The 23016-nt window shown below is 44.5% G+C and overlaps 1 protein-coding gene across 2 annotated transcripts in view; it reads left to right on the top strand.

Annotated features, from left to right (window-relative positions):
- SEC24D (SEC24 homolog D, COPII coat complex component) overlaps positions 1-23016 on the top strand; it is a 255374-nt gene that overhangs the window by 120187 nt on the left and 112171 nt on the right. For both annotated transcript variants that reach the window (XM_033938041.1, XM_033938046.1), the window contains exon 10: positions 2663-2778. In XM_033938041.1, coding sequence (XP_033793932.1) covers positions 2663-2778 — 116 coding nt within the window. The remainder of the gene's footprint in view (positions 1-2662; positions 2779-23016) is intronic.

Below are 23016 nucleotides of genomic sequence, written 5' to 3'. Positions count from 1 at the left end.
GTGTTTTGTATGGTTTGTAGTTGTTTTATCGTGGTTGCAGGGCAGGGGAGATATAGTATATTGCAGTAGTCTATTAGGCCTAGGATTAGTGATTGAACCATGAATTGGAATTGTTTTCTGTCGAAGAATTTTCGGACTTGTCTTAGGTTTCTCATAGTTGCAAATGATGTTTTTATTATTTTGTTGACTTGTGGTTGCATGGTACAGCCTCTGTCTATCAGCACTCCAAGGAGTTTTAGCTTGGGTTGAATGGAGTATGAGATAGAATTAATTACTAGGTTAGTCAAGGTTGGAGTTTTGCTGTTTTCTAGGAGGATGAAGTTTGTTTTGTCAGGGTTAAGCTTTAGTTTGTGTTCTTTCATCCATGTTGCTACTGCTTCGAGTGTTCTTTGTATTGTGCCTACCATGGAGGGAGCTGGTTGGTCGAACGGGAGGAGTATGGTGATGTCATCTGCGTAACTATAGGAGGTAATGCCTAGTTTGTCTAGGTAGGAGCTTAGGGAGGCAATGTATAGGTTGAAGAGTGGGAGACAGAGGTGATCCTTATGGGTACTCCACATGAGTTGGACCATGGTTCTGATTTTTCTTTGTTTGTTTTGACTCTATAAGTTCTGGATTGTAGGAATCCTTTAAACCATGTTAATACCTTTCCTGCAATTCCTATTAAGTCTAGTGTTTGTAAAAGGATGTCATGGTCTACTAGATCAAAGGCTGCAGAGAGGTCTAGTTGTACGATCAGCATTTTCTTGCCTGTGCTGAGGTTCTATCTCCTGGTACCATTGGAGCACATAGAGTATGTGCCATGGCTTCTTCAGCAGCCCATCTGCAATCAATCCCCATTCAAGACATCTGTAAAGCCGCAACCTGGTCTTCAGTTCATACCTTTACCAAACACTAATGCTTGGACCAGAGTTCGGCGCAGGACATTCAATTTGGACAATCTGTCTTAAGAAAGTTATTTGCACTATGAAACATAGAAGATGACGGCAGAAAAGGGCTACAGCCCATCAAGTCTGCCCACTCTGCTTACCCACCCCCTGTCTATGCCCTAATGACCCAATTTCCTTATCTTGACCCTCGTAGGGATCCTACATGGGTATGAAGGGTTACCACCAACCATATCTTTCTATAGCTTGGGACTCACCTTCAAGTGTGGCTGCATTTCTCTTGCTTGTCTCCGGAGAAAGTGCAGCAGCTTACCTGTAACAGGAGTTCTCCTTAGACAGCAGGCGAATGCAGCCACGCTTGCCTGCCCACCTTCCCCTCATTATGATACTCTTCTAGCTAGAGGATGAAACTAATAAACTGAGGGGAGGGGCTCCGGAGGCAGTGTAAGTTTTAAAACCTTACTATACCTAAGGGAGAGTACCGGCACTTAGGCTCAGTGAGAGGACTTCACTTTCAAATGTGGCTCCATTCCCTTGCTGTCTATAGACAGCTAGAAGAAAAAATATTCTAAAATATTAGAACAATTACATGTATAAAGATCAACAGATGAAAGCAAAGGAAGCAAAGAACATCTAAAATGTATTCCCTGGTTACTGTCCTCCAAATTAGGTTGCTAGATTTTTATCAAACCATAAGTTGCTGATTATGAAAGATTTCATTTAGCCAGTTTATGTTGCAGCATGGTGAATCGAGGTTCTGGAGGGTTCTTGGGCCCTACCTGCTAGCAGGCGGCACCAAGGAAACATCCCTCAAGTTGTGAGGATTTCCAGGACATCTGGGGTATGCTATGTTATCTGAGAAAAGGGATGAATCATAGACAGAGGATAATTCAAAGGAAGGAGCAAGTAAAAGATTGCTGTTAGAACTTGAATTCTCCTGTGGTACATTCATTTTGATTTTAGATTCCTAGTAATTGAATGTCCTGTTGCAAAGGATTTAAACTCCTTAGCTCCTTCACTTATTATATTTTTCTTCTGCCTGTGCAAACAAGTGGCACGATCAAATTTTCACAGAAGATACCATGCCATATTTGTTCAAGTTTACTCTGGATGACTCATAAGTAATGTTCCAGCACTTCTTGGATGAATGCCATGCTTCTGGCAAAAGCAAATTCTCCTAGACATCTGAATTAACTTGAATGTCCTCAGCTGGATCCCAATGGTTTAATCCTTTCCCTAATACAGTCATATTTTCAGGTCTGTAAACTGAACCCCAAAACATGGATGCTAGTGACTTTCATAATCCTTGTCAGCCAGAGGCAGGAGCTTTTAATCAGAGTACAATAAGCCGTTACAGTTAAATAGCTCTTTCACTTCCGCCCTCTCAGGCATATTGTACAGTGCATGCACTTCAGACCTCACCAAAATAAGATCTGAATTGTAGCACAGGCTTTAATTAATTGCTATTTTAATGAAATCCTGGCAGGCCAGAAACATTCCTTTTTTAATAGTTGGAACAGAGTGCTAAGGACGGATGATCACTGAAAAAGAAAAAGAAAACTATATAAAGTTCTGCACCAGGATTTCCCATGGATGTGACCAGAGACAAAGAAAAATGTATTAAAGAGCACAAAAAAATTTCTTCTAGAAAACTGTTAGCCCTTCTGAACTACTTAAAGTTCTGCTGTTTTTATTCCTCTCCATGAGAAGTTAGACCTAATGAAATTTCAGTTTATTAAAAAAAGAAATCTGCCTTCCTGTTTTTGTTTCTTTAGTTCCACCCTTCTACTTCCAACATCTGGACCACATTGGCAAAAGAATTGACCATTACCAAAGGCCAGAGTTATCTCTAGGATCGTACGAGTTTGTTGCGACATTGGATTATTGCAGAGTAAGTATCTTTTTAAAGCATCCTTTAAAACACATAAACACAAAGCACTTTATCCAGACTTATTAACAGGCTGCACTTTGGAATACTGTATGACAGAGAAGATGGAATCAGCAGATCCATTTGATATGAATAAGTCAAGCATAAGAAGAATTATTTCCATATGACAGGCTAGTCATTTATTCACTAAAATTACATTCAGCCAACAAAGGTTAACATTTGAAGCTAATTGCTATAGAAGCAGGGATATCAAATGGCCAGAGCTCTCTGGGAGAGGAGATGGTGCTGTTTACACTTTCTGCCTTGAAGCACAGAATATGACAACTGAAGCCCCATTTTGTAAGAGGTTTAAGTGGGAATGGGTACAAAATGCATAGATATCTCACAGGAAGTGTGGTTTTCTAAATAATATATCCTCAGTGTCAGGTCTTGAACAGCAAAGAGCAACACTCCGAAGAGTGCCAAGCTCTAATTTGAGGCCACAATTAAAACAGCAGATACTAACCATTGTAGGCTGCACACCATCATCGGGTACCCCTTGTGTGCTATAAGAAATATTTGTGCATTAAATAAATCAATGTGCCAAGTGAAAAATAAATATGCACACACTCCCTATGGGTATCGTGCAAAAAAATATATATATGAAGTCAGGTTGTAAGAATCAATTTCCAATCAAAAAAATTGGCAAAAAACTTAGCTTTAGTAGTCCGGGCAACATATCAAGGTGGAACGAAACTTGTATAATTGACAGTGATTTCAAGCTCCACAATATACACACACAATATAATCTTATTAACAATACATAATGGTTAACCACAAAATTAAACTACACAAAGCACACTGTACATATGCTTCTCAACATTAATTCCTACCAGAACACAGATAACCCCTAAGCAAATACTGAACCACAAACTAAAAATACTAATATATATATAAACGAAACCCTAAGATTCAAGACACTGCATGCAGTACAACCCCAGAGAAATAGAAACAAATGCATTTCTTCCTTAACAGTGCAAAATATAGACAGCAGATGTCATTTCTCAAAACTGACACAATTCAATCACTAAATTGAAAATAAAATCATTTCCCCTACTTTTGTTGTCTGGTGATTTTGGTTTTCAAACCGTCTTTCCCAATCTCTGGCTGCACTTCCTTCTCTCTGTGCTCTTAACTGTGTATCCAGGGCCACCTTATCCATTTGCTGGTTTTCTCTCCTTCACTTTCTGCCATACAGTTACAAAGCATCAAGATTTCAAGAAGTTCTCGTTTAACAACCAATATGCCAAGATATAGCAAAGCTTTTGACAGCAATTGTGCCCAAGTGTAAAAAGCATAGGACACTTTCAAGTGGGTCTCCTGAAGCAGATTTTGAAACGGGGCCATGTCGGGACCCCTAACTGTATCTAAAATATGTGATGTTTTTTTCCTCACTTATCTGCTAATATATTTGTATATATTAAACTTCAGTCAGGCTACAAAATATTAAGAAAAGCAAATAACAAATACAAAAAGAAAAATAGAAAAGAAAGAACATCTAATATAATAAAATGGTAGGCCGCGCATGCGCACTAAAAAAAACGTGTTCCTGATCCGTCGCGAAAACACGATTGCGCATGTGTGGGTTTTACGTCACCACTTGCTCGTGGCGACTTTCAAATAAAAAAAAAAAAATTACACAGCTGCAGCGGCCTTCCTCACCCCCGCCTCTCACTGTCAATGGTACCGGCTCCTCTCTCGAACTGCACCAGGATCGAGAGAGGAGCTGCAGCGCCGGCTTTCAACTTAAAACAAAAAAAATTAAAAACCCCCAATTGGAGATCGCCGCTCTCACCCGGCTCCCACTGTGCAAACCACCCCCCAACTGGAGATCGCTGCTCTCAACCCCCTCCCACCTCCAAATGGAGATCGCCGCTCTCACCCGCTCCCACTGTGCAAACCCCCCCCAACTGGAGATCGCCGCTCTCCCCCCCCCTTCCCCCAACTGGAGATCGCCGCTCACACCCGCTCCCACTGTGCAACCCCCCCCCCCCCCATGGGAGGATGCGCCGCAGCAAAGTGCTGCACAGGTACTGGAGGGGGAGAGACATATCGCTTCTGCACCGGTACAAACATCCCTCCAGCGTTGGCACTCGCTGCACGTTAAACAGGCTGCTTCGAGCTTTCTCCTGCAGTTGAGTCCCTTTGTTGCGTCACTGATTACGTTAACAATGATGCAACAGCGAGCCTCAACGGCAGAAGAAAGCCGAAGCAGCCTGTTTAACATGCAGCGACTGCCAACGTTGGAGGGAGGTTTGATATTAAAGTCTTGCTAGGAGGGTCGCAGAGTCAGCGGGGGTTGGGCTGGGAGGGGAGAGAAGCGTCTGCCTCGGGTGCTTCAGGCAGCAGCAGCGTTTACAATTCGCTGCTGTTGTTGGCTTCAGGCCTTCCTCTCTGGCCGGTCCTGCCTACTTCCTGTTTTCATGAAGACAGGACCGGCCAGAGAGAAAGACCTGAAGCCAGCAACAGCAATGAATTGTGAATGCTGCTGCTGCCCAATGAAGTAGTTAAATGAGGAAAGGGAGCAGAGGGGGAGAGAATGGCTTGGAGGGAAGGAGGAAGGTATGCCAGACCAAGGCAAAAGGAAGGAGGAGATGGAGAGAGGCCATATGGGACAGAGAGAGAGAGGGCGGACACTGGATAGAAAGAGAAGAGAGGGCAGAGAATGGAAGGAGCAACATAGAGGGTAAACAGTATTCTAGCACCCGTTAATGTAACGGGCTTAAAGACTAGTTCTTAATAAAGCAATAATGAAAAGCAGAAATTGATTGACATTTTTATAACATATGCTATGACTGGACAGCAAGCTCTGCATGGGGGCAAACATTCCCCATTAGAGCTTCACATCTCTGAGAATATGGAAATTGTATCAATTGATGACTGGTTTTCAGTTTCTTGAAAAATAGAGGAGATAGGTTGAGTGTAATTGGATACATCCATCTTTAGCATTAACTTTTAACATTCAGCGTTCTTTTCCATCCTTTTTCATTTATTTTGGAATTGTATTTAATCCTATTTTCTTTAACCCCCCTCCTTCTCAATTACATTTTTATGTCATAATTGTTTTTAATGTCCTGTTTGTTGGATTTTTTTTATTTTTCCTATTTTTAATCTTTGTAAATCGCATTGGATTTGGATATTGCGATTATATCAAATATCTTAAATAAACTTGAAACTTATAAACTTCCATTTTTCTGCTTTCTTCTCAAAATCTACTTTTCTTTAGCAACTCTCCAGACCGGCATAGGCATCTTACAAGCGGGTTATAGCTCATCATGACCAGCAGGTGAAGACTGAGACAAAACTTTGGAATGGTACTTAATAGGTTACTCCCCCAATTACCTCAGTCTTTTCTCAGTCTCCAGCAGGTGTGAGTTAGTTGTAACCATCTCCCTTTTGTAGGGCTGTTGGATTTTGCTCAGGACTCCTAGTCCCTGTTTTTGTGCCGGACTGAGCTTGGATGAGCCCTGTTTGGGGATCCATCCGACCTTGGGGGTGTCAAACCCGGCGGGTCTCGTGCTGGGTCACTCCCCCCCTTCCCTCCACCTCCCCAGCATTTTTTAGAGGTGTCTCAGCAGTAAGCCTTGTCCCTAATTCAAGGAAATAGTAAAACAAACTGGCTTCAATAGAAGAAAAGGAGTGATTGAGAAGTGACCCAATTAGGCTTGAAAAACTGCTCAGAAATATGAAACTCTGAAGGGAAGGCTGTTAAACCTCCCTTGGAGAAGAGTTCACCTTCCAGTTACTGCAAACTCCTTTTCTTCTATTGAAGCCAGTTTGTTTTACTATATCCAATCCTCTTTCTGGTTTCCATTTTGTTACACTTCACCCTAATTCAAGGAAGGCATACTGCTTTGAGAGCCAGTGGAGTCTTCTCTGTGAAAAAAAAAAATCCTGAGGCAGTGCCGGTCTGAAGGGTTCCTTTCCCTTTAAATTTAATGTATTTTACTGTTTTTTTTTTTTTTCAACTAACCAGCACTTTTCTTTAGTTAGGTCGCGTATGGAGCAATGAGCACGTTACAGGGGAAGAAGTGCTCATTTTGCTCCAGACACGAGGCACTCGCAGCCGACCTGTGTAAGCGCTGCACGGGCCAGAGCAGTGGAAAAGCTTCATTGACAGCGGGTGCCGGCGGCCAGGGCTTCCCGCCAAAAGTGCCTCACGAGTCGGCAGCTGACAGCGGGGAGGCCCGGTCTTCCCCAGCCACCCACAGAGGGATTTCCTCTGCCGCTGACAGTGAGGATAAAAAGGATTCCCTTACCACCAAAGTGGCTGGGGATTCCCTCACAGCTGTTTCTCTCACAACTGATGCCGACTTGCCTGCTTTAGCGACTTGGGCCCACAGGTGTATTCGCCTCAGAGGCACAGTCTGGATATTCCTGTTCCTCTGAGGGGCTTAGCTCGCTGCAGTCTTCGTTGGTGGCTCTCACCTACCTCATTTTACACACCTCTTCCTCCTACCCTATGCCACCTCATCACATAACTGTCTTTCTATCCCTGCCCAATTTTACATAAGAACATAAGAACATAAGCGTTGCCTCTGCCGGGTCAGTCCAGGGGTCCATCGTGCCCGGCAGTCCGCTCCCGCGGCGGCCCCCCAGGTCCATGACCTGAAAGTGTTCCCTACCTAACCTAAAATATCCATACCCTATTCGCTCAATGTCCTGTAAGGTAAACCTCTATCTGTACCCTGTTATTCCCTTTGCTTCCAGGAAATCATCCAGTCCCTTTTTGAACCCCAGAATTGTACTCTGTCCTATCACCTCTCCGGGAAGCGCGTTCCAGGTGTCCACCACCCTCTGAGTGAAGAAGAACCTCCTTGCATTCGTTATGAATCTGTCTCCTCTCAGTTTTTCTGAATGACCTCTTGTTTTAGTTGTCCCTGCTAGTCTAAAGAATCTGTCCCTCTCCACCTTCTCTATGCCCTTCATGATTTTATAAGTTTCTATCATGTCCCCTCTCAGTCTCCGCTTCTCCAGGGTAAAGAGCCCCAGCCTGTCCAACCGTTCGGCATATGAAAGGTTCTCCATACCCTTTATCATCCTCGTTGCCCTCCTCTGGACCCTCTCGAGTATTGCCATGTCCTTCTTGAGGTATGGCGACCAGTATTGGATGCAGTATTCCAGATGTGGGCGCACCATTGCTCGATACAGTGGCAGGATAACTTCTTTTGTTCTGGTAGTGATACCTTTTTTGATAATGCCCAACATTCTGTTCGCTTTTTTTGAGGCCGCTGCACATTGTGCCGCCTGCTTCATTGTGTTATCCACCAATACCCCCAGATCTTTTTCTTGGCTGCTTCCCCCGAGTACCCTCCCTCCCATCGTATAGCTGTACATGGAGTTCCCCTTCCCTATGTGCAATACCTTACATTTCTCCACATTGAAGCTCATCTGCCATTTATTTGCCCACTCACTCAGCTTGTTCAGGTCGCTCTGCAGTTCTTTGCATTCCTCAACAGTTCTGGCCCTGCTGGAGAGTTTTGTGTCATCCGCGAACTTGATAACTTCGCACTTTGTCCCCGTTTCTAGATCATTAATAAATATATTGAACAGCAATGGTCCCAGCACTGACCCTTGCGGAACACCACTTGTGACCCCTATCCAGTCAGAGTAGTGCCCCTTTACTCCTACCCTCTGTTTCCTGTCCGCCAGCCAATTTTTGATCCATCTGTACACGTTCCCTTCCACCCCGTGACTCCACAGTTTCTTCAGTAAGCGTTCATGGGGCACCTTGTCGAAGGCTTTTTGGAAATCTAGATATATAATGTCTACTGGGTCACCTTGGTCCAATTGCTTACTTATCCCCTCAAAGAAATGCAGTAGATTTGTTTGGCATGATCGGCCTTTACAGAAACCATGCTGGCTTAATCTCATCAGATTATTTTTTTCTATATGCTCATTGATACCTTCCCTGATCATTGATTCGACCATCTTCCCCGGAACAGAGGTTAAGCTCACCGGTCTGTAGTTTCCCGGGTCGCCTCTCGATCCTTTTTTGAAGATCGGTGTAACATTCGCTATCTTCCAGTCCTCCGGGATTACCCCTGTTCTCAAGGACAGGTTGCAAATATGCTGCAGTAACTCTGCTGTTTCATCTCTGAGCTCTTTCAGTATTCTCGGGTGGATCCTGTCTGGGCCCGGAGCTTTGTCCGTTCTTAATCTATCTATCTGCCTGAGAACGTCTTCGAGGCTTACCTCCATGCATGATAATTTCCCCTCTTGGTCTCCCCTGAAGATTTTTTCCGGTTCTGGCACACTGGATGTGTCCTCTATTGTAAAGACCGACGAGAAGAACTTGTTTAGCCTACCAGCCACCTCTTTTTCCTCTTTCACCACTCCCTTCCGGTCACCCTCATCCAGGGGCCCCACCTCCTCCCTCGCTGGCTGTTTCCCTTTCACATATCTGAAAAATGGTTTGAAATTTCTTGCTTCCTTTGCTAGTCTCTCCTCATACTCTTTCTTGGCTTTCCTGACTACTCGGTGACATTCTTTTTGTTGCTTCCTGTGCTCTCTCCAGTTTCCTTCAGTTTTGTCCTTTTTCCACTTCCGAAATGATTTTTTCTTGTCTCCTATCACTTTCTTTTCTTCACTGGTTCTTCTTGGAACTTTTCCTAAATCTTGGTATATATAGGTTTTGTGCCTTGTTTACTGTGTCCTTGAATAGGGACCAGGCTTGCTCCACAGTCCGAGTTTCCTTGGAGCTGTTTTTGAGCTTCTTTCTCACCATTTGTCTCATGGCATCATAGTTCCCTTTCTTGAAGTTAAATGATGTTGCCTTGGTTCTCTTTCCCATAGGTAAATTTTAATTGATATTACTTCGCTGTCCTTACAGCACCTCTTGTTGTACACCATCTTGAACTGAAAAGGTATGACTGAATATAAATAAATAAGGCTAAAGCTATCTGCAGTCTGCTCGGTTGGGGAGCTCAGTGTCTCGGTCACTCAACTCAGGGCACCTGGTCCAAGGAGAAGGCGACCTGGTCGATCAATGTTCTGGAAACCAGAGTCATCCGTCTGGCACTGTTAGCCTTCCAATCCTTGACAGGCAAGTCAGTTTGGGTTCATTCAGACAATGCCACAACGATAGCCTATGTCAATCATCAGGGGGGCACCAAGAGCACTCTAGTGGCGCAAAAGGTGGCTCTACTCATGGTCTGGGCAGAGTCTCATCTACGGTAAATCTCGGCCTCTCACATAGCTGGAGTGGAGAATGTTCAAGTGGATTTTCTAAGTCGTCATGTATTAGATCCCAGAGAATGGTGTCTAAGTCACATGGCTGTTCAGTTGATAGTGCAAGTTTAGGGTCAGCCCCTCATGGACCTGATAGCCACGAGTGTCAACGCCAAAACACCCCGCTTCTTCAGTCACCGCAGAGACTGTCAGGCCTAGGGTTTGGATGCTCTGATCCAACCATGGCCAACGGAGGGTCTGGTGTATGTGTTCCCTCCATGGCCATGGCAGAGTTCTTCTTCGCCGTGTGCGTCATCCGGGCTACTGCATTTTTCACTCCAGTGAGAGGCAGGCGCTAGCTCTGAGCGCACCTGCCTGGTCCTGCGTTGCCACCTGAATGATACCATTGGTTCTCAGACTCGCGGGAACTAACGATACCATTCGTGCGGCGCAGGACCAGGCAGGTACACTCGGGGCTCGCACCTGCCTTTCACTTCCGTCTGCCGATGCAGCGCTGGACCGAGCTGATGGTGCCATTCGGGTGGCGGCGTGGGACCAGGCAGGCACGCCTGCCACTCACTGGAGCGAAAAATGCGGTATTTCTGTTCCTGGAGTGCTCACAAAAAAAAGTAGTTAATGGTATTTTAACCTGGGTCCCTTGGTTTAGTCTACTGCATTAAACACCAGGCTGCCCTGCTCTGGAGGGACATGTGTGTGGCTGTTGTAAGAATGCTGTCAGACTTTCACTGTCCTGCTTTTTTACTGTTTAATTTACGGAGGTACCCGGGGGAAGAGAGAGGGGGGGTCCTGCAGAAAGGTACCGGGGAAGGGGGCCCTCCTGCTGGAATTACAGTAAATTTACAACAAATGTACAGCTGAGGTAAGAGGCCTTGTGCTGGACATGTGAATTGCTTTAAAAAAATAAAAAAAGAGGACATAAATATGAAAAGGCATTTCCAAAGCTGAGCAGGAAACAGAAAGACTTCCCTGCCTGCCTTGTCCCTACCTGCCTGCCAGCCACTAGGCACTGCCCTGTGCCCTGTCCCAGCCTACCACTAGACCACAAGAGGGGGGACAGGTTACAGAGTAGAGAGTTGCGCGGGGACAGAAATACCACCTGTCCCCGCGAGGAATCTCTCCGTCCCCACCCGTCCCTGTGAGAAATTCCTCCGTCCCCACCCATCCCCGCGAGGAATCCCCTCCGTCCTCAACCGTCCCCGCGAGGAATCCCCTCTGTCCCTGCCCGTCCCTATAAACTTCAGAAATAGTTATTGTATTTAATTATGCTACTGAATTAAAGACTCTGGTAGAGATCCATTTACAAATAAGCAAAGAAACTATTAATTTGAAAATATTAATTAGGAAGAATACATACTTTGTAAACAGGTTTCTACCAGAGCCTCTAATGTAAATATAAAATATAAATAAATACTCAGCTGATGAGAACCCCCAAGCTGTCAGCTGAGGACTTCCTTTGCAGATGGCAGGGGGTCCCTTTTGCCAAGCTTGGTAGGCAGCAGTAGCGTCCCTGAGTCACAGATGCTGGCACCTCAGTGGCTCATGGATGCTGCCAGTGACTGTTGTGCTTGGTGGAGGAGAGTTCTAGCCGCCTCTAGAGGAGGTCCTCTGCTGGCGGTGCTTGGGGATCCTCACCAATCACAGCAAGGGTCAGCAAGTACTTCAACACTGTAGAAATAAAACCAGAAATGCATTTCCTTTTCTTTTTGAACACAATACAAAGACATCTGTTATATACATTTCCCAAAGCTAACATATTGAGTCCTCCCACCTTTGTTCCAGGTCTTTCTGTCTGTCTCACACTCTTTGTCCTCCCTCTCCCCAGGGCCTGGCATCTCTCTCTCCTCAGTTCAGTGTGTTTCCCCTCTCTACCCCCTCTAGTCCAGCATCTGCTCTGTCTTCCCCCTCCCCGGTTCAAGTCTGCATTCCAGCCCCTCCTCAAGGCCCTTTTCTGTCTCTCTCTCCTCTCTGCCCCCCTGTCCAGATCCAGTGTCTGTATGGGTTTACAGTCAGCTAAACTCTAGGTTAAGTGGGATATTCAGTATTTAACAGCCCATGGTGAATGGCATAAAGGAAGGATTGAGTTTTAAGCACAGTCCCATTGACTTTGGCAAGTTAAGTCTTGAATATCAGTCCTTTACTAGCCAAATGCTCACTCCAGCCACAGAATGTCCCCAACATACCTGGTTTTCAGTGACCCAGAGCCATTTAGGGACAATGGATTGTTTACAATTGTTGCCAGCGACCCACAGCAAGTTTGGAGCACTGCAAGGGAGGTGAGAGGAGAAAGAGAGGGCTGGAAAAGTGAGAAGAGAGAGGGAAGTGATAAATGCAGGCTCCAAGGCGCCGGGAATAGGGTGAAAGTGCAGAGCCTGTGCTTGAGAGGAGGGCTCTGCACTGGCTGAGCTGGCGGGGGGACAACCGGGTGCTAGGGAGAACACTGCTCATCTGATTTTCCTACCTGCCCTGCCACGAGGCTCATTTTCCATTTCCTGCCTGCCCTGCCGCAGCACACATTGCCGACCAGAAGTCTTCCATAAGCCCGCCCTCCGACAGCGCTGACATTGGGGAATACTTCCGATTGGCTATGTGTGCTGCGGCAGGGCAGGCAGAAAATGGAAGACAAGCCTCACGGCAGGGCAGGTAGGAAAATCAGACAAGTGTATTGAACCCCGCGGGATCCCCGAGACCATGATGGCCGTCCCCACGGGATCCCCGCGACTCTAGGGGGTGTCCCCACGGGATCCCCGCGACCCAAAGGGGGAACCCGTGGGATTCCCGTCGTCCCCGTTCCCGCGCAGCTTTCTAGTACAGAGCCTAGTAGCAAGGGGGGACAGGGTGCAGAGTCTGGCAAGGAGTGTGGAGTTGGGTGCAGAGCCTGGCAGGGAGAATTTGGTTCAGAACGTTTCTTTTTCTTGTTTTCCTCCTCTAAATCTAGGGTGCGTCTTATGGTCAGGTGTGTCTTATGGAGCGAAAAATACAGTATCTGTCTCCTTCGTGACTCTGTACAGCTATACGTACGTCTAGTAGTGCTCTAAAAATAATTAATAGTATTAGTTGTAATGCAGAGAATTTTGGATAGCTTGCCACTCGATATTGAAACTTTTTTGTAAGAGCATAAGAATAGCCTTATTGGGTCAGACCAATGGGCCATCAAGCCCAGTAGCCCAATCCAGGTCCCTAGTACCTGGCCAAAACCCAAAGAGTAGTAACAGGCTACTGATCCAGGGCAAGCCGTGGCTTCCCCCTTGTCTTTCTTAATAACAGACTATGGACTATTCTGCCAGGAAACTATCCAAACCTTTCTTAAAACCAGTTACGCTATCCGCTCTTACCACAACCTCTGGCAATGCGTTCCAGAGCTTAACTATTCTCTGAGTGAAAAAAAATTTCCTCCTATTGGTTTTAAAAGTATTTCCCTTCAGTTTCATCTAGTGTCCCTTAGTCTTTGTAATTTTTGACAGAGTGAAACATCAATCTACTTGTACCCATTCTACTCCACTCAAGATTTTGTAGACTTCAATCATATCTCCCCTCAGCCATCTCTTTTCCAAGCTGAAGAGCCCCAACCTTTTTAGTCTTTCCTCATACAAGAGGAGTCCATCCCCTTTATCATCTTGGTCACTCTTCTATGAACCTTTTCTAGTGCCGCTATATCTTTCTTGAGATAAGGAGACCAGAATTGAGCGCAATACTGTAGGTGAAGTCACAGCATGGAGCGATATAGAGGCATTATAACATTCTTAGTCATGTTAATCATTCCTTTTTTAATAATTCCTAGCCTCTTATTTGCTTTTTTGGCTGCTGCTGCACATTGGGCAGAAGGTTTCATCGTATTGTCTACAATGACACCCAGATTCTTTTCTTGGGCACTAACCCCCAAGGTGGACCCTAGCATCTGGTAAATGTGATTTGGGTTACTCTTCCCAATATGCATCACTTTGCATTTGTCCACATTAAATTTCATCTGCCACTTGGACGCCCAGTCTTCCAATTTCCTAAGATCAGCCTGCAATTTTTCACAATCTGCATGCGTTTTAACAACTTTGAACAGTGTAGCGTCATCTGCAAATTTAATCACCTCACTCGTCGTTCCCTAAACAACTCTTGTCTGTTATTCCTACAAAGAGGGCTTCCACCAAGTATTGAGTCAAAGAATGTTAAGATTTATGCAATGAAACTTTATTATTCTTAATAACTTTTTATATTCAAAACAATTTAACCTGCCAGAAACAGCTCCTGGCCATTTAAATTGTGTGTGTTGAGCTAACCACTTATTTTTAGCAGAACTTAGCCTGTTAGTGCTCCTGAAAATGTATGGCTAGTGGGACAAGATGGCGTCTTGAGCAGTGCACATAATTGAGTGCTATTTGTCTATGGGCCAACTTTCTTGGATTAAATACAGTTTCTCAGCCTTACCTAATGCCCAAAAGACGTGGGAAACAGAGGAGATTACCCCCGCCTACCCCTGTTAGCTCTATTATGCGACAGACTATAATGACATCGTTTACAGTCCAACCTACCAGTTTGGGCGGATCTGCTGCTGAAATTGGGGAAAGACTCAGCTTGGACGGCGACTTGACGCTGAGCCCGAGAAGACCACACATGCCCCCAATGCCTGGAGGAGCTTCAGGAGACCGGTCGCTGCTGGGGGTTCCCCGAGTACAACGGGTGAGACACTACCGAGACCCGAAGTTGAACTGGAAGTCCTAACATCGACGACGACTCCTGCCGGGGAGTTGTAGCAAGCTGGGAGCATTACTTCTCGAGGAGCAAGTGGTGGGGAGGGCGAACCCAGGATTCGGCACCCGGAGGAAACGCTGAAGAGAAGCTGGCGGTTATTTCCCCCCTCAAGCCACTTGAGAGACCTCAGGTGGTTACACTTGATTCCATCTGGATGGCATTGGAGAACCTGCACTCGGTATGTGCAAACTTTGTATCAATAACATTAAATTCAACTTCTAAGATAGCTCTGTTGAAGACATCACTTCAGCAGCAACAATTAGAGATGAAGAATTTAGAGAAAACAACAATTGAGACTTGTTGACTAAACAAATTTCAGATAAAATGTTGTTCCTGAAGAAGATTGAAAACTTAGAGAATCAACAGAAAAGTTTGAATTTGAGACTTTTAAATTTTCCAGTAGCCAAGTTTATGTCACACTGGTAAATCTTTAGAAATTTCATGTTAACTATATTAAAGATATCAGAATCTGATCTCCCCCACTACAAAAAATTTATTACTTAAAAAAAAATTCAGTCAAAGAAGGAGAATTAGGAAGAGGTAGGGATCAGATGGATTTATCTGATATATTACAATCAACTGATATCGAATAGAGGGACGGGCTATCTTATTAGTCTCTCTTGTGTTTCATCAGGACAAGGAAATGTTGCTGAAATTGTACTTTAATTTGAAACAAGTATCCTATTTGGGAGGAAGGGTATACATGTTTCCTGATGTCTCAAAATGGACACAATCTAGAAGAAAATAATTTCTATCTATCCGTGCGAAAGTGATTACATTAGCAGTTTTTCAGTTAAGATTTCCCTGTAAATGTGTGGTTTCCCTTCAGGGACGTAAATATGTGTTCTTTGAACCTGCCCAATTAGGTTTCTTTTTAGAAGGTAAGGGTATCTCTACGCATCCGGATTGAATCAGGATGACTGTGGTGTCAAATATTGGAAGGTTGTCAACTGCTCTCTTACCTAAAGTTATTGTTTTCTTTTTCTTGTCTCCTTCTCCTATTGTGGACTATGTGAGATGAAATATTACTTTTGTGTTATTTTTTTTTCTTAGATCAGCTAGTACTGATTGTATTGTATTTCAGTATTGCCTTATCATTGTGATGTAATGATAACTTGAAATGATAAATTAAAAAATGTATGGCTAGTGGCTAACTGAAATTCAGCTGTTTGGGGGCATTCTGGGAGGAGTCAACACTTGGCCGGATATGTGCCAATATTCAGTACTTAGCCTGCCAAGGTAACCGAATAAATAAGGCAGCATGAAAGTTTCCCATGGCTGGTTAAATGCTAAAAATTGCATTTAACCAGCGATGCTTTAGCCAGCTGTGCAAACCCGGAAATTCAATGCTGAATCCCAGCCATGGCCCAGCATTGGATTTCTGGGCATAATGCCAGTGGCAGTCAGTAAAATGCTAAGTAATGGGGCTGAATATCAGGCCCGTACAGGGAAAAACCCTCTAGTTTAATGCATTTTGAATTGTTTTTATTTAGACAGCAGCATGTGAAAAATATACAGGGCTGTGAAGACTTTTACAAAGTACTGTAGAGTTACTGAAAAAAACTTGAATTTACTCTGTAATTACATGGTTGAGTCACATTATTTTGACCACCTGCTAATATCCAGAATAACCGCCTCTGGCAGCACGGACAGCAGCCAGACACTGTGGAAGCGATTTAATAAGATGCTAGATGGTAGCTAGAGGTATTTGGAGCCCTGCAGACTGCAATGCATCTCACAGTTGCTGACAGGTGGATCCAGTCATCAGATATGTCGATCAAGGTGGTCCCAAATGTGCTCGATTGGGTTAAGGACTGGGGAATTCAGAGGCCAGGGAAGTAGCTGAAAGTCATGGTGGCGCTCTGCGAACCACTCACAAACAATTCTGGCAGTATGACATGTCGCATTGTTCTGTTGAAAGATCCCATAGGCCTTAGGGAAGACCATCAACATGTATGTACTTGATTGGCAAGGATGGAGAGAAACCCATATCGGTTGAGAGTACCTTCCAGAGGTATCAAGAGACCCAGACCATAACGCTGCCGCCACCAGCTTGTGTATATCCAATAATGGTTGCAGGGTGTTATCTCGACAGTTTTACGCCTGACATGCCAAGTCCATCCATTTGATGGTGTTCAAAACGTGACTCATCAGAGAAAACAACCCTCTGCCAGTCGGTGCAAGTCCAATGTTGGTACTCCTGTGCAAATTGCAGCCTTTTTTTGCGATGAACCCTCATGAGCATGGGTGCAGATACCAGGGTTCACTGAACAAGTCATTTTGGACACATATCTGGAAGCCCCCTGGTTTGTTTGGATGGTGAGTTGCTCCATGGTAGCATGCTGATTGGCCCACACCAACCTGTACAGCCAATGTTCACCTTTTGCATCGATGGCTTATGCTGCCCTACAATTACCATGTTGGGTCATTGAAAAGGTCCCAGTCGTCCACTCACGGTACACTTTAACCACAGCATCCAGTGAACAGTTCGCAAACTCCGCCATTTCTGAAATACTGCCATCTTTGGCCAAGTTGCTGATCATGCCTTTTTCAATGTCTGATAAATCGTGCTTTTTCCCCATGACATACAAAAAAAAGCCCCCCAAAAAGACCTGATAAACGATATAGGAAGCAGGTAGGATATGCCCTAGGGCATTACCAGCGGTTAGATTCCCCGATCTCCACTAACAAAACTTAACTTAAAATTTAAATATTTGAAGTGGGAGCACCTTCAGAGTAGGAATCTAACTGCTGGTAATGCCCTAGGGCATACCCTACCTGCTTCCCGTGTCTTTCCCCATGACAGCCATGGTTGCTGTATTGACAACTTGCTAACATCCCACCTTATATATCCACAAAGCGTGCACGCGACATGTGCTTTCTCAAAGGACCCTCAGCCACAAGAGGGCATCTGCTCAAACTCAGGGGCGGGAAATTTCATGGCGACACCAGGAAATATTTCTTCACCGAGAGAGTGGTTGATCCTTGTAACAAGCTCCCGGTGCAGGTGATCGAGGCAAACAACGTGCAAGAATTTAAGAGCAAATGGGGATGCCCATGTGGGATCCCTTAGAGGGTTAAGCCAAGGGAACCTGTCACCAGGAGTGGGATCCCTAGGATAGTAGACTTGGGGGTGGGTCAGTAGAGTGGGCAGACCTGATGGGCTATGACCCTTATCTGCCGTCATCTTCTATGTTTCTATGTTTGTGCATTGGCTGTTCATCCATGACGTCAGAGGCAGGTGGTGGTTATAATAATGTGACAACCGTGTATATCAGTGATCATAGATGCAGGTGAACAAAATAGAACAAACTAGCCTATCTTGATGAGCCAGAGACTTGTAAACTATAGATTTCCCTTTTTCCCCCCTTCTGATTTGTTTGGTGAAAACCTTGCCTGGATAATGCAAGCATGGTAACAGCGTAGCATATAGTCTCATAACCCTTGAAGCAAGATGTTGCATGCCCCATTCCACAAAGGGCACATCCTATGCCTTGTAAATTGTTATGAGCTTGTCCTCTGATTTTATTGTTTACTTGACCCATTACTTAAAATATTCTGTTTTCTGAGCAAAAGAAGGAGTGATAACTGAGTCAAAATATTAATGACAGCAACAAAAGTAGCCCATTGAAGGTGTAATAGAGTAGCGGCATTTTGTTTAGGGTTTGTTTTATCTGAAAGATCAAATTTTCATCCCAAGGGCAGTGATATGCTTGAGAGGATTCTTTAAGGAACCCAACATCCCTTTCCTAAATTATTTTATGAACCTAGTGGAACAGAGCTGGCAACAGCCCATTGATAAGAAATTGGCAGCACCCTTACCGCCCAAGGATGCCCATTTTAAAGTAAACTGACAAAAGCATTTGTTTTAAAAAGCAGGAAAGGCATATTCTGTTAGCTAAGTTTAAAAAAAAAATCAACAAGATATTAGGAAGAAGAGGATACCTATTTATGGTAATGTGTATTTAAACATGAAAGCTTTCATGTCTGAAAAATACCTTCAGGCAATGTCTACTTTTCTGTTGCACTGAATTCCTCAATGAAGAAGATAAAAATAATTTCAGCTCAGAGTTTTACATATAAGAGGTAGATCCATCCGGCAAAATATACAAAGCTATGAAAGGCTGCAACCTGGGGATCAAATAACCTACTACAGTAATCACCAGGGAAATCAGAGTCAGAGGGGAAAAAGGGAAATAGAGAGCCAATCGGTTGGCGTTACTGGCCTTCCAGTCATTGCTGGAGGGCAAGTCGGTTCAGGTTCTCTCGGACAATGCCGGTGGCTTATGTCAATGGTCAGGGGGAACAAAGAGTCACTGGTAATGGAGGAGGCAACTCTTATTAATAATAATAATAATAATAATAATAATAATAACAACAACAGTTTATATAATGCAGAATGGTATGAGCAGAGGCTCATCTTCTGGACATCTCAGCTTCCCACATAGCGGGAGTGGACAATGTCCAGGCGGACTTCCTCAGTAATCATGTACTGGATCCTGATCAGTGGTGTCTCAGGCAGGAAGACTTCGAGTTGATTGTTCGGTCATAGGGTTGGCCGGTCATGGACTTCATGGCCACGAGTATCAAAACCAAAGCACCGAGGTTCTTCAGTCATCACAGGGATTTCCAGGCCAAAGGGTTGGATGCTCTGGTGCAGGCTTGGCCGATAGAAGGCCTACTGTATGTCTTTCCTCCATGGCCTCTAGTGGGCAGAATGCTTCTTCGCATTGCCCAGCATGTAGGCCGCATGATCCTGATGGCTCTGGACTGGTCCAGGCGCACGTGGTACACAGATCTGGTTCGTCTTCTCCTGGCAGATTCTCTTCTGCTGCCCCTCTCACCTGACTTTTTTTTTTTTTTTAATAAATTTTGAATACATTTACAATATCCAATAATTCCAAAGGAAAAAAGGATAAACACATAAAACAAATACATAATCAAAACATACATACATAATTCCTTTTAAGCCCACATTAATAGGGAGCACATATTGCTATTTCTAATCAAATGAATTCAGGAAAATAAAGGACAATAATTCTCGATTCACACTAGAGAACCTTGAATCATTCCTTAAAATGGGATATTATTTAAATTAATTCTCCTCTTATTCTCAGCTAAGTGAAACAAATCTCATTTCTGTTCTCTTGCAACTAAAAATTGTTGTAATTGTATGGGATCCCAAAAAGCATACTCAATATCTTGTAACTTAACCAGACATTTACAAGGAAATTTCAGGTAAAAGGATGCCTCCAGGGCCAAGACTCTATCCTTCAATTTCAGAAATTCTTTCCTCCTCATTTGGGTGGTCTTGGATACATCCGGAAAAATCCTAACCAAATCCCCACAAAATTTCATTAACCTATTTTTGAAGTAAAGTCTCATTATCAACATTTTGTCCATCTCATTCATGCACGTTATTACCAAGGTGGACCGACTCTGAATCACATCCTGTGTATCTTCCAAAAATTCAGTCAAAATCACCTGACCTTTTAACTCAGGGTCCCATTCACATGTTCTATCAAGGTGAAAGGGAACACTTAAGTAAGAAAGGATATTTGGATAAGGTGATCTCCACCCTCTTGGGTTCTTGGAGACTTTCCACTCACTGTATTAATTCCCCAACCCTGAAATGTCCTGTCTAAATTAGATTGTAAGCTCTTCTGAGCAGGGACTGTCTATTGTATGTTAAAATGTACAGCGCTGTGTACGCCTTTCAGCACTATAAACTAAACTAAACTAAACCTTAAGTTTGGATACCGCATCATCTCCATAAAGATAGAGCTCGGCACGGTTTACAGATAAAAATAATACTATAACAGTGGTCTCAAACTCAAACCCTTTGCGGGGCCACATTTTGGATTTGTAGGTACTTGGAGGGCCGCAGAAAAAATAGTTAATGTCTTATTAAAGAAATGACAATTTTGCATGAGGTAAAACTCTTTATAGTTTATAAAACTTTCCTTTAACAGTTAAAAGGAAAGATATATAAACTATAAAGAGTTTTACCTCATGCAAAATTATCATCCTATATAATAAAAGGTTAGTGGCGCATGCGCTTTTAAAAAAGCGTGATTACTGCGGCCGTGGTGTGTGAACCGTGGCCGTGTTCCATTTTAGAACCCAGCCAATGATCACTCTGGCCACGCCCCTCCTCCCGCCCTCACCAACCCGAAGGAAGCTCAGCAGACCTCTCGCCCTCACCTCACCAAGCTGGAAACCATACCTCCTGCCCTCGCTCACCGCTGCTGTCGCTGCCGCTGATCCTCCTCTTCGGGCCAGCCTGCGATTGTGGCCAGCTTTGGCGGGCCTTGCGGGCCGCTTTCCAGCCTCGGTGGCACGTTCCCTCTGAAGCACGGGATCGCGTCGGGGGGAGCGTGCTTCCGGGTTGGGGAGCGGCCTGCGAAGTTTGCTGGGGCCGGCCACCACGATCGCGGCCTGCTTTGAAGAGGAGCAGGCCAGGTAAGCAGGGGGATTAATTCAGGGGGCCAGAGGGAGAGGGAAAGGGGCCATGGAGAGATAGGGAGAGGGAAAGGGGGCTTCTTTGGGGGGGGAGGTGTGCTGGGGATAGACAGTTTTACTCTGGGGGGAAGACAGAAGGGCCCATGGAGAGACAGGGAGAAGGAAAGGGGGCTGCTTTGGGGGAGGGGTGTGCTAGGGGGAGACAGAAGGGGCCATGGAGAGATAGGGATAGGGAAAGGGGGCTGCTTTGGGGGAGGGGTGTGCTGGGGGGAGACAGAAGGGGCCATGGAGAGATAGGGAGAGGGAAAGGGGGCTGCTTTGGGTGGGAGGTGTGTGCTGGGGGCAGACAGCTTTGCTCGGGGGGGGGGGGGAGACAGAAGGACACAGACAGCAACCAAGGAGAGAGAGATAAAGAAACACAGACAGACAGACACTCTATTCTAGCACCCGTTAATGTAATGGGCTTAAAGACTAGTTTCTTTAATAAGACATTAACTATTTTTTCTGCGGCCCTCCAAGTACTCTTATTTTTTCTGCAGCCCTCGCATTTAAAGCTTAATATCTTTTCTTTCTCAAAATTGGCACATTTCAATCACTATATTGAAAATAAAATCATTTTCCCTACCTTTGTTGTCTGGTGACTTTATTTTTCTGTGCTTTCAACTATGTTTCCAGGGCCTTCTTGTCCTTTGACTGTTTTTCTCTCCGTCTTCACTTTCTGCCTTGCATCCATCTTTTGAAAAGAAAAAATCACTCTGTAGACCTATTCAAAGAGTTATATGGATGATATAACACAGTTCACAAAGACTTGCTCAGAATGAAGGAGGGGAAAACTGGGGCTAACCCCAGAAAAAACCACCTCACAGCCCAATCATCGCATGAAAAGTAAACAGAACGTTATATCATTTCATATATGCTTTTTGTGTTATGCAAAAAACCACTGACGTTCAGCACACTGTTTACTAAGCTTTTAGTCAAAGAACTGAGCAAACTTAATTTGCAGCTTGCGGGTTCCGACGTGCACGTTTCGATCCTGCCTCAGGGAACACACAGGAATAGTTGGAAAAAACTCATGCGATGGGTACAAAGATTCTGAAAAGAAAAAATTAAACGAATCAATGCTTTATTCAAAAATAAGTTAAAAAAGTTCAGCATATAAAATTAAAGCGATTTAAATGCAGCTTTCGGCTAAACAGGAAAAAGACTCACCAAAAGGGACTGCTGTCTCACATAGAGAAGCGCGTATAGCGCGGCTTGACTGCTTTGAGAGGTAACCAGAGTGGAAAGACTGCCGTAATTTTAAAGGGCTCTGGAAGCGTGATCACGCGCCTAATGCACGGGATGACGTCACAGCACATACGGAAAAACAGTGGTGCCAAAAGACTGAAGAGACACTGCCAATTTAAATGCAATGAAAAGATATAAATTGCTCTAAGCCCCAAAAATTGATAACATAAATGCTGATTTACAAAAAAGCACGCCACTCAATCTCACTGTTGAGACCCTGTGGATGCAAGGTGTTTAATCTGAAAATCCAATGCTGCTCCCTCACATGTAGTTTGGCTTTCAGATTGCCACCACGAGGTAGCACAGGGACTTCCAAGATAGAGAATTTCAATGAAGTAAGGAGATGGTTTTCGGTCACCCAATGTTGGGTGAGGGGAGCTTCCATTACTCGAGTGGAAATCCTGCTAAGATGTTCTCCAATACGTACTTTAATACTTCTAATGGTGTGTCTGGAACAGAACATACGCAGTTAAGGCTACACTCAAATAGGGCACTGGTCTTTGACCTAAGGGCCACCACATG

The sequence above is a fragment of the Geotrypetes seraphini genome, chromosome 1, assembly GCF_902459505.1.
Source record: "Geotrypetes seraphini chromosome 1, aGeoSer1.1, whole genome shotgun sequence".
Classification (NCBI taxonomy): Eukaryota; Metazoa; Chordata; class Amphibia; order Gymnophiona; family Dermophiidae; genus Geotrypetes; species Geotrypetes seraphini.
Note: the sequence above shows the minus strand (reverse complement) of the source record. Positions and strands in the feature narration are given on the sequence as shown.